This window comes from Suillus subaureus (genome assembly GCF_016647635.1).
Source record: "Suillus subaureus strain MN1 chromosome Unknown BJ212scaffold_3, whole genome shotgun sequence".
In the NCBI taxonomy this organism is placed as follows: domain Eukaryota; kingdom Fungi; phylum Basidiomycota; class Agaricomycetes; order Boletales; family Suillaceae; genus Suillus; species Suillus subaureus.
The window spans coordinates 1,318,103-1,333,332 of NW_024538559.1; the positions used below are offsets into that span (position 1 = coordinate 1,318,103).

Below are 15,230 nucleotides of genomic sequence, written 5' to 3' on the forward strand. Positions count from 1 at the left end.
GGAGGTGCTGAAGTCTCTTTGCAGTGAAGCCAGCTGCAGTGGTATCACATTTAAACCATCTAACAAATAGAAAATCCATTCATTTGGGACGGGACCATACTGAATTAGGAGTGTCATAGTATTCCACATTGACATGAAAATTTTTGATGAGACGGGCATACCAGTAAGGATGAGTGCGGTCATCCTCATGTGACATGACCATGAGATCAGCACGAGTGCAGGGGTTGATGGAGTCTTGCTCACATTGAAGATCATATGTAGTATAGTTGACCTGAAGGATGCTGTGTTCAAATAATTTGTTGTCCATGATAAGAACTAAGTTGCGCTCTGCATTGGAAAAGTCATGCTCATCCCCTTCATAGGCAAGGCCTTGCAGATGAGCGTACAAATGATCTTTCAGGTGAGGAATAAAGTTCTATATCACTGCATTATATACACATTCAGATTTAAAGTAAGAAATACATACCTGGACTGCTGGATCGTCACCCAGCTCACCTAACCATGCTGTAAGGTCATAAGTCAAACAAGTAGACTTGGCAATATGGTAATGTTCTGATGGTGAAGTCCACACATGATGACATCAATTGCTACCCTGTACGGCAGCAAGCTGTGTGTGAGCATTGATGACCTTGCTACAGAGACGTTCAATGGCATCTTGAGTTGCAATGCTTGCAGTCATAGTGGCTTTAGTCTTGGCAGTGCGAGGGTAGCGTCTTTTGAGTCGTCTATGCTCTAGTTCACCCTGTTATAAAATTAAATATATGATCAATGACATTTAAAAAAACTCACTGGTTGTGTAGTGTAATTATCTGTTGTCCCCCTCATCCTGATCATGTTAGGGTAGTCTCTGAGTGCATGAAACTTATATGTCTCAATATTAAGTTTCTTTACCTTTGGGCATGATACACCTCCCTTCACCTTAGCTAACTGACCCTGCCTGGCAGCTAGAGCAGCCTGTCAATGCCCCTGAGCAGCATGCTTGTGAGGCAATTCTGTGGTGACATAGGTTTCACAAGTTGTCTGTTGAAACTTGCGAACACTCTTGCCAAGGAGAACCACTGCTGAGTTGAAAAAATCCAGAGTGTCTTCAGTATGTAGATGGAGCTTGGTGTAAGCTTGCCAGGTAGTGAGGTTGAACAAAAGGTCCAGAATATTCCTGTCATTATCAGGATCTAACAGTAGATCCTTGAATACTGGGATTGAGCACTGAAATTCAAGATATGATATAATTGTGTTAAAAATGATTGAACCCAGAGGCTCACCTGCAACAGATCTTCGAAGTCTTGTGCTGCAAGACATTTCATCATGGAGGCATTCCTGTGGAAATGCCAGATCGTTCCTCTCCTGAATGTAGGAACACGATGGTACCTGTTGTAGATAGTTCTGTAGTCAGTAATTATAATAATAAAAAACAATGTACCTCCAGTTCAAATCCTTTACCACATTACCCCCAGCAGCATGCATGATGTGCATCAAATGGTGAAAATGGCCTTCCATATGCTGAGCTTGAATTTGTGTAGCATGTCCACCATGAACATCACAAATAGATTGAATCCAAAGGCGAAAAGCTGATCTGTAAATGCATTCTAAGTTTGATTAGCAACAAATTGAAAATAACATATGGTCGAGTACTCACACATGTAGGCATGAGGGACTTGGAATTAAGGATTGATTTGACATACTTACCATCCACTGGTGCACCACATTCAAAAATGAGCTTGCATGCATGATTGATCTTTTTACATCAGGCTAGATCGTTGACATGTTGAAGTGTCAATCAATCAAGCATATCACCCTCTGTTCCCATCTTGGATACATCTACCTTCTTGATTAGACAGCATGGGCAAAGACATTCACCAAGAAATTTGATTCTGGCAAGCAAGATCCTGATCTCATATCACTATAAGCACAAGAACAAAAGAAAAAACACACTTTTCAGGGTAATCTGCTGAATAAGCAAAAAAGCATGGAAACACTCTGCAAGTGATTCTGTCTCCACAGCAGATTATGATGCCATGCTCATAAGCATGCATAAAGTCTTCATCGAGAAGGAGTTTCCATATTGCCTGCATAAGCTCACGTTTGCAGTGTGTGTACACCTCCGATGAAGATGTGTCCTCAAAAAACTTAAAGTATATATCTTGAAAATCATCTGGAATCTTAATGTTTCATAAATAAGGGTTGCTTTGAGTGATTTGAAAAGACTTACTGTAGGGATGTACATGATGTGATGGCATGCACAAGTGGTAGGCTTCCCACGTGTGTATTTAGATTTGTTTCCGAAAAATACATAGAATGGCCAGAGGGAGGCATCGCTGAAATTCAAAAGGTGTGTTGAGTTGGAATACATCATGAGTGATGCTATGACACATTCAAGATTGTCGTCTGGTTCATGAGGAAGGGAGTTGACCTTAATGTAGGCCTCCATTGCAGGTGAAGCATATGCCTCTGAAAAAACTTCTATACTCTGTTCTTCTGAGACTTTCCACATATGACAGAATGGTGTCATGTGGAACATTGTCACTGCACCATCTTCAAACACCTCTGTTATGATATCAATCAATGATCAATGGCATACACCTTTAATTTCAAGCTCAGGGGCATTGCGTTCTGATGGCCACTTTGTTTTTTCTTTCAGAAGGTGAATATAGACCAATGACTCCTTCCACCCGTTCCTAGCACTGAAAGGGTTTGATTGGTCCTCAAGGTACTCTGCAATAAGTTTCTTCTCCTGGGTGGCATTGAAAATTCTCACATCATCCCAGTTGTAAGTGTCGTCATTGAGGAATGTTGTGAGTCGCTGCATGGCAGCGTCAGAAATTAGGTTGGAGCTGGAATACTGCCAGCACATAAGCAATCTGGCTGTTGGGCTACTAAATGCAGAATATAGATTTTCAGGGGTGACAGAAAATGGGAGGGGGGGCCAGTGTGAAGGCGAGGTGGGGTATTATTGGGATTGCTGGTATCATGCTGCAACATTGGTGTGTCACATAGGCTATTGAGGGAGGACTGTGGAAACAGAGTAGGACAAGTAGCATAGACTCTGTACAATCCCATCACATCTGGTTCTGTCTGAAAAGAAATTAGTTTGTTACCAATGTGATCAGCCTCCTCAGACATGGTATCTTCAGGCTGAGCCACTTCAGGTATGTCTTCACCAGGAACAAAGTTGGCATATTGTTTGGGCATGTGAATAATGCGCCCAGAATGATTGGAGTGAATAGGAGCTGTGCTAGGCTCAGGTAATGGTGGCAAAGGGGATCATTGCGAAGGTCCAGGAATGTTGACATCCTGTAATATATGTCAAATATCAGTTCTGGAGAATTAAAAGGAAGATACATATCTGAATATGCCAGTCTCCGGCATTCATGTCGCCCATTTCTTGGGGGGGATCTGGCAGAATCGCATCTCCATCTTCCTCTCCACTGACAGACTCTTGACAGTTGATTTTTCTCTTCTTGATCTTGCAATCTCTTTCAGAGTGCTGGTATGATTTACTGATCTGGGTGCTGAATTCATGGTGAGTCTCATATAGTGTCTCATGTGTGCTCAAGCACCTCTGGCTGTTGAAAGCCTTCCCACACCCAAGGCAGGTGAGTCCATCCATGGAGAGTAGCAGGAGTGGGGGATTCAGATGGGAGCAAGGGGCCATTTATCTGTTTATCTGAAATAGAAGTACCTCTAAATCTATGCAAGGATATGTCAATACCTGAACAATTGGTGTGAATCGCATGGACACACCCCAGTGATACTCGAGGTTTGCATCATATCATGCTGCAAATCCGATCTGTGAAAGCATCTGAGTCACAGCAGCACCTTTTGCAGTGTGCCAGTGGACAAGCATGCAGTCTCCCTCAGGCTGGGACTCACAGCCTTCAAACTCCCAAATGAGATCCTATGTGCAGCACAGTGAAGCATGCATAGATGTGTCTGATGTTAGTAGTGTTGTGCCACGAAGACAGGAAACAATGTGGGAGGTGAGATGCTGCAGGACAACATGTAAAGATAATGCAGTGAAGATGCGTGAGTATGAATCTTCAGGGAGGCAACACACTGTGGGACAACATGTAATTGTTGTGTAGCTCATCTGATAACATCAATATATACACCAGCTGTGAGTAGTCTGACAAAAGGCTGATTGAACATACAACACACCTGATAATGGAAATCTTCAAGGCACTATAGCCATTGGATCAGAGGGGACAGAGACCTGAGTCAGACACATTGACATGTGCTGTCCAAGAAGGCAGTTATGACTATTCAAGAACATCTATGGGGAGACATGAGTGTACACATGCTGTCCAGGAAGGTAATTAGATGAGAAAGCACAATACACATACCTCTAAGTTGTGGAGACCTGAGTCAGACACATCAACACGTGCTATCCAGGAAGGCAGTTATGACTATTCAAGGTGGGTTAGTGTAATGATGAAGTATGAAAATGCACAATACACACACCTACACCTAGAATCCCACTGAGTTGAGTTAACGCAAACATATGTTCAAAGAATGGAGAAGCAGTCACCAGTATGCAATGGTGGATGCAGAATTTGCATGGAAACATAGTGCACTCGTGGTTGGACAAGAAATACATTGAATTCTGCTATAGTATTACATCGCATAATGAGTTAATTCATGCAGAGTGTGTCAGTAACTGATGCAGAGTGAAAGGGAGGTGTAACAAAATGAAAGCAGGACAAAGTGCTGCAAAGGAAAGTTAAATAACACAATGATATGAGAAGTGCAAAAACTACATAGTTTTGTCATTGGCCACTACATCAGCTGGTGTAATCTTGAGGTTTTCAAAAGCTGAGATTGGCCATGAAGAAATGTCTTGGTAGCCATGAGGCCAGTGGGGGGGCCAAACAGAATCTGCATCTCCAAAGAAGTGACCGTGACTGAGCTTGTGTTTTTTTGAGGTAAAGTCCTTCCTGACTCTGGTGAGCCTCACTGGAGTTGCAGTGAAGAGATTGGGGTCATCCCTGAATCAAGATGAGACAAAATGAATTAAACACCGGCAAAAAAACATACTCAGTCTTGGAGGTCATCTCATTGGAGACAAATGTCACATCCAGGTCGTCTTTCATGCTAGATGAAGAGCTAAAAGATAGAATGTCATGGTGAGTCTGTATACTAACTAACAAAAAAAATGTATCATACATCTTGTGAGCCTTCAATTTTGATGTCTCTGTATCACTTTCCATGTCTTCGACAGACGTGAATCTGGACGTGTCTTTTAAATGCAATATAAGAGCCTGTACAATTAACATAAGTAAACCAATGCAACTCAGAATTTGAAGTGTCTACTTACTACAGGTCCTGGGTGGGTGGGTGTGAACTTGATCATATAAGTCGGCCAATCTATGAGTAGATTTTCAACATCCATGAAGATGTAATTGCCGTTGATGTTGACTTTGTCACTGCAATCGACAGGTCCGAAAGGTAGAGTACTGGTATCAGACATTATAAGTGGTATAAGTTGGTATAAGATTAAGAGTTATCGATATGCATCGACCTAATACACTACTCGGAAAATTCCAGCAGAGCCCAATCTAATAGGAGCCAAACAAGGGCAAGCATGTCAATATTGATATGATATTCATGCATCTTTATCACTGATTCTTATCTTTCCGTCCTACACCATGGCCCATCACAAATGCTGTCTTCTTACTTGAGGTGTCTTATATAAAAGTGGTCAAAAGGCAATGACACCACAATTACACTTTTGATAAGACTGAATGCTGCCAACAACCTCAAGTTCATGGTCTATGACTTTTCTTCTTTTGTGGTAGATAACACGGCGTTCATGGGAGGTTACCTGCTATACAGCCTGGTGGTTTGATTCTACCTGGTTGTAAATAGGGGTTCTACAATACAAGCCTAGCTTTATCCGGCAAGACAGATAATGTAGAGTATGTAGATAGAACTTTATCTAGTCTTGAGTTTGACTAGACAAATAGAATAGATTCTGTAGGTAAGTCTCTCTAGTCCTATGTTTGACTAGATAGAGAATAGAGTTTGTGGGTGAGTCTCTCTAGTCCTATACTTGACTAGACAGAAAATAAAGAATAGGTGCATACTATGCACAAAACTAGGTAGCAAATAATGCTAATGATATTCCCCTGCCTTGATATACTAAAGGACTTATAAAAGGGAACTTGGTAGAAGCTGATTGGATTTCCCTGCCTAAATGCAAAGGGTTTAATCCAAGGAAGATGATATGATACAAGAGCAGATGATCCAACAAAGGAATCTGCAGGCACAGATAATATGGCTTGACTTGGTACTTCTAGTCCTCTGAAACTATATGTCAGATGCACACTAGACAGCACAGGTACAGTCAAGAAAAGAATAAATGATCTCAGAGCAAGTAAACCAAATGTGCTTGGTCTGCACTTCCTGGCTAACACAAAGAGTGTCAATGTCAGAGAAAGTGGAAGAATTGGAGTGTTCTTTTTTAAATGATAAAAGAAGATCTTATTCTTATGGGTGGAGAAGTGCTCTCCTTAAATACATGAGATGGGAGAAACTGTATAGTACCAAGAAATAAGGTTGGAAAGAGAAATGACATCAGAGTTGCATCATAAATGACCTCATTGTGGAGCAAAGTGGAGCAAAAGTGGAGCCAAGTGGAGCAGAACATTCTAGCATCCAATGACATCACTATGACATCATAGATGGCTTCATAGTATCCAACAGAATATTCCAGAAATTTCTGTGGAGCTATATGACATCATCATGACATCATACCCTGCAGGTACATTTTGTGGAGTCTCTGGGATGTCAAAGAATCAAGTAGGTAAAGAAATGAAAGAAAAATATAAAGAAAATAAAGTAGAATAAATCATAAGACAGAACAAATCAAAACACTGGCTTTTTAGATAGGGTTTTGGTAGGCTTTTATCTTTTCTCCTTGGTTATTTCTAGTCAAAGTAAATAAGCCAAATGATAGGCAATAACCTAAGCTTTTGTATGACTATCAACTTTGACCAGGTCAATATATGATTTCTTCATCATATTTGACTTTTCTTCAACATACCATATTTTTTGCATGATTGGAGCATGCAAAGTGAAATATTGCACTTGAGTCTGTACTCAAAGTACATTTTGTGTGGTCTGAGGACTAAGCTAACAGACTATGGAAATGTGGGATGATATGTCATATACATGTTCTGCATGATTCCCAAATCATGCAGGACAATGCGCTATTTCTATTTCATTGTCTTCTTCATCCAACAGTTCTAGTTCATCCAAGTCAGTAGTAGTTGTACCTCTGAAGAAGATCTCGAAGAAAGTCACTAGGCCAAAGAAAATGCAGTGCTCATCAGATGACAACAAGAAAGGGACATAAGTAGATTCATCAATATTTTGTTTGGATATTGCAATCACTAATAATGTTTCAATATAGGAACAAGGGTTCTGATAGTGATCCTCATGAGGAATTCCTTGCTGCTGCATGCTGCATAGCACATTGTATTGATGTGTTTTCTAAGACAAAACAACTCATTAATGTAGGTCTAGCTCTGCAGCAGCGCAATGCTGCAGAGAATGGAGAGTTATCAGAAGACGAAGACACCCAGGTTTGTCACAACAAGCGACTCTCAAAGATGTAAGTCAGTCTCAAATCTTAGTGTGGACTGATTCTTATTGCTCCATAGATCACCTAGGGTCCAAGAGCGATATAAGAGGAACTTCGCTCACTTGCTTCAACTCGCTCCAAGCTTGAAGCCTCTGCTTGGCGATCCTCAGAAAGCCACAGAACTTAATACCATCATCAAGAAGGTGAGTATATGTGCATATCTGCGCATATCATGTACTTATTTAATCCATCAGATGGATGCTACTATCTCAGCTACTTGCTCTGACGACACCTCATGCCTCAAGAGTCAAATTGGCCATTACACGGCCTTCAACACCAAGGACCACCCAATACATCCAGCTATATATGATGGAAGTGGTTCGCATACACACATGGGTATCAACCACCCTATTCTAGCGCACTTTCTCTGTCCAGTCAGGGAACTTAAAAGATTTTCAGAGGATGCTGACAAGTGAATTTTTTTAAATTTTGCCTCATGTTAGTCTAACATATCACAGGGCATTTAAAGACATGCAATGTGGCAAGATCAACTTGACTGCATCCACACTTCCTGCATTTCTATGGGCTGGAGACCCACCAGGTGAAGACTACGACAATGACAACATGTTCGAAGGCATGTTTGATGGTTATTTGTTGGAGCAGGTAGGCATTTTTTTTGTCACTGTTTTAGATCAATATTTCTTTATTTATTAGACTATGCAGCACATTTTTACAAGTCCATTGAGTGCATATGGAGGGGAGACACACACAACACGTACCTGCAATGCTGCCCTACACAACATGACCACAGTGGAAGCAGCGCATATTGCCTATGGCTGCTTACAGGTTTGATCACTTTAGACTTACATACTGATGAGTTACTCAATTTTATTCAGGTTCATTTCAGTATCAGCACTAAGAATGCTTGGTCTGAAATTGATGGTGCTTTCAACTACCAGGACTTCTACAACAATGTTGTCAAGCTTATTGAAGATTCACCTGATCTGGAGTGGAAAGAAGAACTCCTCAAAGCTTGGAACATGTGAGGCTTTGTTATATCCTTCAAGGTTCATGCTAACCCTTATTTATCTAAGGAAACTATTCAAGAATGAGGAAGGCCATGACAACAATAGGACTCAGGATGATGATAGAGTCTCCAGCTCTTGCAAAGACAGAGATAACAACTTGGCAAGAGTCCATGCCCAAATGGTGGCTCGTTGTGCAGCCAAGGCAGCTCCAGCACGTCCTCCTTCTCCCTCACCTTCCCTTTCACCACCACCCCCTCCTCACGAGTCAATGCCAGCTCATCCATCCAAACCAACACCTTCTCGCAAATCATCTCCAGTGCTGTCTCCTACTCCCAGGCCAGTTCCTACCCCCAGGCCAGTTCCTATTCGCAAGCCTCCTGCTCCATCTGCACCAGCACCTGCACCTCCTTGCGAATCAACACCAGCCCCTCGCGACCCAACCCCAGTGCCTTCTGCTCCCAAACCAGTTTCTCCTCCCAAGCAAGTTTCTCCTCACAAGGTTCCAGCTCCCAAACCAGTTTCTCCTACCAAGTGAGTTTCTCCTCACAAAGTTCCAGCTCCATCTGTGCCAGCACCTGCACATGCTGAGTTGCCCACCCCCAGTGGTCTAACAGGGTCCTTGGAGTTGGATGAGGAGTCCAAACCCATCCAGACCAAACACAAATGCAAGGCCAAGAAGGGGAGCACCAAAGTCTCTAAAGCAAAGCGTGCCAGGGCTGCCCCATCTGCAGAAGCCAAGCCACGGAGAAGTGCAAGGAAGTAGTTGTCCCCTGCCTCATGTATCATTGCATGTTCTCCTCATTCTGTTACAGTGCCCCACTCTTTTTCTCATCATCACTGCAGACTCCTATATGGCTGTACTTCTAATGCTTCCTTTTCACTGTGCTGTTTCCTCATGGTCTCCCTTATCTCTGACTCATACCTTGTTTTCCCATGAACCTTCCTTTCTCAGTAGTCATTACCCTTTGCCCAGCTTGGTCTGTGCACGATTTCCTTATGTATATAAACCCTAGTTACTACTTGTATTTTCTCTAACTTGAATCTACTTGGTTCTCCTTGATACTTGAACTCTAGCTCCTTGGGAAGGAGGCTAGCCATTGTCCCATTTGAATCTTAGATCCTGCGGGAGTCTAAGTGATTGCTCCTGAGGGAGGCATTGACTCGATAAGGCTTAGTCCTTGATCAACCTTGATCTTGATTCCTTTATTGGAACGACACTCTATCCGAGTTCGTAACAAAAGATTCAAGTTCCCTTTGAACCCCTCCATCTGTAGGGCTTTACTCTCTGAACCCACAAAACTGATTGATTGCCAAAGTGGCACCCTCCAAGAAAAGCAAGAAGGCTTTCTCTGAACGAACCAGGATCCCATACAGTCCCTATCCACCCAACTCTCCCAGATGAACCTCTTCATCACGAGGATCTTTTGACACTCCCCGCACTCCTGTTCTCCCTACTCTTGCTGTCCCAGGCCCCTCTTCCATTTCACACCACACTATTGTTTCTCATTTTGAAACAAGTGCACCAGCACCTGTAGAAGACAGAGACGAAGAAATCCCTGATGCTCCACCTGTTAAACTGGTAGCACCACCCAGATTCCCTACCCCTGAACCAGACACAGACACAGACTCAGACACCGACGACATGCCTAAACCAATCGAAAGAAAGATCTGCACTCCACCTGACTTTGATGGAAACCGAGATGGAACCTCAAGGTTCCTCTGCCTTGTCACTCTCTATCTAGACACAAATGACGAAATCTATGATACCAACACTAGAAAGATCGCCTTCGCCCTTTCATTCATGAAGGAAGGCACAGCTGCAGCATGGATGGAAGACTTCATTGAACATGCCCAGCAACCTGACCCTACATCCACTCATGGAAAAAAGAACAGATATGGAACTTGGGATGAATTCATCTCCCAGTTTGAAGAAACCTTTAACCCGATTGACTCAGCTGGTACTGCGCTCCATTAGCTCCATGCCCTTAAACAGGGCAATGACTTAAGTGAGTACATAGCCACATTCCGACAGCTCTGTAACCGAGCTGAAATCTATAGCTTTAATGCTCAGAAAGATTATTTCCTCCGAGGCCTTAAACAGCCACTCATCATGAAACTCTGTAATTCTGGAGAAATCCCTGACACCCTTGATGGAATAGTCAAGAAGGTGATATCCATCGAGAACTCCTATCAGCTTCTCCTCTCCCACAGACCCCAGAACAACAAGAACACTCAATTCAACAATTGCCGATCCACCCCACGCTTCACTCCTAGAAACAATGATCCTAATGCCATGGACGTTGATCGCCTCTCTGAGAATGATAAAAGAGAGTACATGAAGCAAGGAAAATGCTTTTCTTGTGGAAAGATTGGTCACAGATCTAACAATCAAGAATTCCACCCCCGGAATAGAGATGCCAGAAAGAATAACTATAAAGGAAAGCAAATGGTAAGGTGTACAGCACCTAAAGAAGAAGATACCAGCAAGATCGAAGATCTCGATGACAATGAAGATCTCAATGCCTGAAGAATGGATTTTTGAACCAGGAGCCTACTGCAATGTTAGCCACTCCTTGTATCGATGTACATATCGCACACAATGTAGGAAAAACTAAAGAATTAAGGGTCCCGGCGACCATCTTTTCCTCCGTACACCCTGATAAATCATTGCAAACCACCACTGTTGTTGATTGCAGCGCAGCTGCTACATTCATCCATTGGATGTTTGTAAGAAAACATAGAATCAAGACACATCGTTTTGAAACTCCCTTCCCTATCCAAACTGCTGATGGAAAGATTTCCAAGGACCCCATCACCCACTATTGTCATCTCGCAATCAAAATCGATGATCGACTCATGATCGGAAAATTCAATGTCATGAATATGAGCAACAACGATATGATCCTCCTTGGAAAACCCTGGCTTTCCGCCATGAACCCTGACATCAACTGGGCAAAAGATACCCTTCGACTTCCTTCTACTCCTAGATCACTTTGACTTGAAGAAGTATTCAAGAAGAAATGGGGCTTCTCTCCTGCACCCCACAGAAAAGTCACAATCGAAGAAGAAGAAGACCCAGAGAAATTCAAATCTGCCTATGCTCCACTTCCCATAAATGGGAAAAGAACCCTTGAACGCCGAAAAGAAAAAAAGAAAGAAGAACCACTTCCACCCCTTTGGCCAGATCCTGATGAAGATCCACTACCCCAATATGACACCAAAGATGATGTCTGGGATGACATTCCCACTGAACCGACTTTCCTTCGAAAGGTTGACAATCCTGTCACCTATCCCATCAATGACAATGAAGTATTAATCAAATACACCAAAGATGGCTCTTCCATTACTCTTTTCAAAAACCTTTCCTTTGACACACCCCTCACTCATGATGGCACTTCTGCCTCTGAGATCCGACGAGCTGCAGCTCTATCTCCTTTAAGAAACTCCTGGATTTATGCATGAAAGACCGAAGAAGATGAAGAATACTTGAAAACTAGCAATAAAGCTCAAGAATTCACTCTCAAAGACGCCCAAGAAAAGAAAAAGAAGACTTTTGAAGAACTCGTCCCTAACTATCTTCACAACTTCGCTGATGTTTTCGCCAAAGACGGCTTTAAACAAACTTCCTCCATCCTGACCAGGTGTTGATCATAGAATCGAAACCAAACCTGGATATATTCCGAAATCTGCAAAAACTTATCCCTTATCCCCAAAAGAAACTGACGCTGTAAAAGCTTTTCTTGATGAGCACATCACTAAAGACTTTATCCAACCTTTGAAATCTCTGCAAGCCAGCAGGTTCTTCTTTGTAGGAAAGAAAGATGGATCTCTATGACCTTGCCAAGACTATTGTTACATCAATGAGTGGACAATAAAGAATGCTTACCCCCTTCCTTTGATTCCCCCTCTCATTGCCAAACTAAGGGATGCCAAGTATTTCACCAAGATGGACGTCCAATCCAGATATAATAATATCTTGATCCACCCTGATGATCGCTGGAAAGCAGCGTTCACCACCTCCTTCAGACTCTTCAAACCAAAAGTCATGTTCTTTGGCTTATGCAACTCCCCTGCAACGTTCCAAGCCTATATGAATCAGACCTTCCAGAAAGAAATTGCTGAAGGTTGGATGATTGTCTATATGGATGACATCCTCATTTTCTCAAAGACCCTAGAAGAACACCAGAAACGAACACGCCATATCCTTGACATCATCTGAAAAGAGACCCTTTTTCTGAAACCCAAAAAGTGCACTTTTGATGCTCAAGAAGTTGACTATCTCGGAATGATCATTCACCCAGGACAAGTTGCAATGGATCCAGCCAAACTATCTGGTATCAGCCAATGGACAATTCCAACTTCAGTAAAAGAAGTCCGCTCATTCCTTGGATTCTGCAACTTCTACCGCCACTTCATTTCCCACTACTCCGACCTTGCACGACCTCTGATAGATCTAACAAAGAAAGATACTGTCTTCACATGGTCACAATCATGCACCGATTCCTTTGAGAAGCTGAAGCAGTGCTTCTTATCAGAACCTGTCCTCCGAAACCCTGACCCTTCCCGACAATTTGCCCTCACAACCGATGCTTCACTTGTTGCCACTGGAGCAGTCCTCCTTCAGACTGATGAGAATGGTGCTTACCACCCATGTGGCTATCTCTCTCAATCTTTTAATCCTGCTGAACAAAACTACCAGATCTATGATCATGAACTCCTCGCTATTATCCGTGCTTTGAAAGCATGGCGACACTACCTTGAAGGGAACCCTCACCCTGTCATCATTTTCACTGATCACAAGAATCTCCTCTACTTCTGCTCTGCACAGAATCTCACTTGCCAACAAGCATGTTGGCAGTTAACCCTGAATGAATTCGATCTTGAACTTCACCATGTCCCAGGAAGCAAACTTGCTGCTCCTGATGCTCTTTCACGCTGTCCTGACCACTCTTCTGATCCCTCAGATAATTCCGATGTCACACTCCTCCCAGACACCATGTTTTCCCGTCTTATTGACAATGACCTCACCAATGCCCTGAAATCCACGGACCCTCTCTCTGATCCCATCATTCTTGCTGCGCAACAAGCCCTTGATGGGTTAAATGCACCCCCTATGAAATCTGCCCTCTCTGACTGGAAGTTCAATGATGGTACTTTGTTTTATAAAAACCGTGCCTATGTCCCCATTCATCTCCGACACCGCATTCTCCACCTTCATCATGATCACCCCACCACCGGACACCCAGGACACTTTAAGACTGAAGAACTAGTCAAACGAGATTACTGGTGGCCCAGAATGGGCACATTTATCCGCAAATACATTGAAGGTTGCACCCTATGCCAGCAAATGAAACCTGACACTCACCCTTCCACTCCACCCCTGAACCCTATTCCTTCCTCTGCGCTTTGCCCCTTCTCGCAGATCTCTGTAGATCTGATCACTGACTTGCCTGAATCAGGCGGTTTTGATTCGGTTATGGTCATGGTAGACCATGGCCTTACGAAGGGGGTAATTCTCTCACCATGCAAGAAAACCATTACGTCAGAAGGAGTTGCCCAACTCTTTTTAAGAAAGTCTTTCTCAGATTTGGACTCTATGACAAGATCATCTCCGACAGAGGACCCCAATTTGCCTCTAAATTTGCCAAGGAACTCGGAAGACTCCTAGACTATGAAGTCACACTTTCCACTGCCTACCACCCACAAACTGACAGACAGACTGAACGTCTGAATCAGGAACTTGAAACCTATCTTCGCATCTATTGCCACTCCACCCCTCTTGATTGGGTAAAGCATCTACCCATGGCTGAATTTGTCCACAATCATTGAAAACATGATGCCCGCAATTTCTCCCCTTTCCACCTCATGATGGGTTATGAACCCCGAGGAATCCCCTATATTCTCCCAAACTCAGCCGTCCCTGCAGCAGAAGATCGAGTCAGATACCTTCAAAAGATCCAAGAAGAAGCCATCTCTTGTCACAATCTCACCATGCAATGCATGTCTGATCGGACCTTTGGAAAGAAATTTGAACCCTGGAAGATCGGTGAGAAAGTCTGGTTATCAGCAAAGAACCTTATCACCGGACTACCCTCAAAGAACCTTATCACCAGACTACCCTCAAAGAAGCTTGCCCCTAAACATTATGGCCCTTTCACAGTAGAAGCCGTCCTCTCCCCTATCACATTTAAGATCCGACTCCCTGCCTCCTGGAAATTGCACCCTGTCTTTCACACTTCTGAGTTATCCTCCTATCGGGAAACAGAAGTCCACAGCCCGAATCACACTGAACCCCCTCCTGACATCATCAATGGACAAGAAGAATATGAAATAGAAGCTGTTCTCACCCATAAGGGAAACGTAAAAGGAAAATGATGCTTCCTCATATCATGGAAGGGTTACCCTTCCTCAGATAACTCCTGGCTCCCTGAAAAAGAACTAGTCAATGCCTAGGAAATCCTCAAAACCTATAAAGACTGCCTTCAACTCTCTCGACTCCTTACCTAGAAACCTGATCCCAGAATATGCCTTCTTCACAATCTTCGAACTCCTCTCTTGAACTCCATCATTCCCAGCTCGAACTTCACCACAAGTGAGCTCTCGTTGAATCGACTCTTTCTTCT

General features: G+C 43.1%; 3 protein-coding genes across 3 annotated transcripts; 2 read left to right on the forward strand and 1 right to left on the reverse strand.

Annotated features, from left to right (window-relative positions):
- Positions 1–4,750: 4,750 nt before the first annotated feature.
- Positions 4,751–5,464, reverse strand: BJ212DRAFT_1295833 (uncharacterized protein; the record flags this gene model as incomplete). Its single annotated transcript, XM_041332366.1, has 4 exons — positions 4,751–4,982; positions 5,032–5,100; positions 5,143–5,255; positions 5,312–5,464. The coding sequence occupies 4 exons, from the start codon at positions 5,462–5,464 to the stop codon at positions 4,751–4,753; spliced, it is 567 nt and encodes a 188-aa protein (XP_041198450.1).
- Positions 5,465–7,929: 2,465 nt separating this feature from the next.
- On the forward strand, positions 7,930–8,254 carry BJ212DRAFT_1204510 (uncharacterized protein; the record flags this gene model as incomplete). The annotated part of the gene is made up of 2 exons (XM_041329135.1): positions 7,930–8,051; positions 8,098–8,254. Coding segments are annotated over 2 exons (279 nt in total), but the record flags the coding sequence as incomplete, so codon positions are not given.
- A 42-nt stretch (positions 8,255–8,296) lies between these two features.
- BJ212DRAFT_1261032 (uncharacterized protein) lies at positions 8,297–8,625 on the forward strand (the record flags this gene model as incomplete). Its single annotated transcript, XM_041330156.1, has 2 exons — positions 8,297–8,425; positions 8,476–8,625. 2 exons carry the CDS (start codon positions 8,297–8,299, stop codon positions 8,623–8,625), a joined length of 279 nt encoding a protein of 92 aa, XP_041198452.1.
- Positions 8,626–15,230: the final 6,605 nt, after the last annotated feature.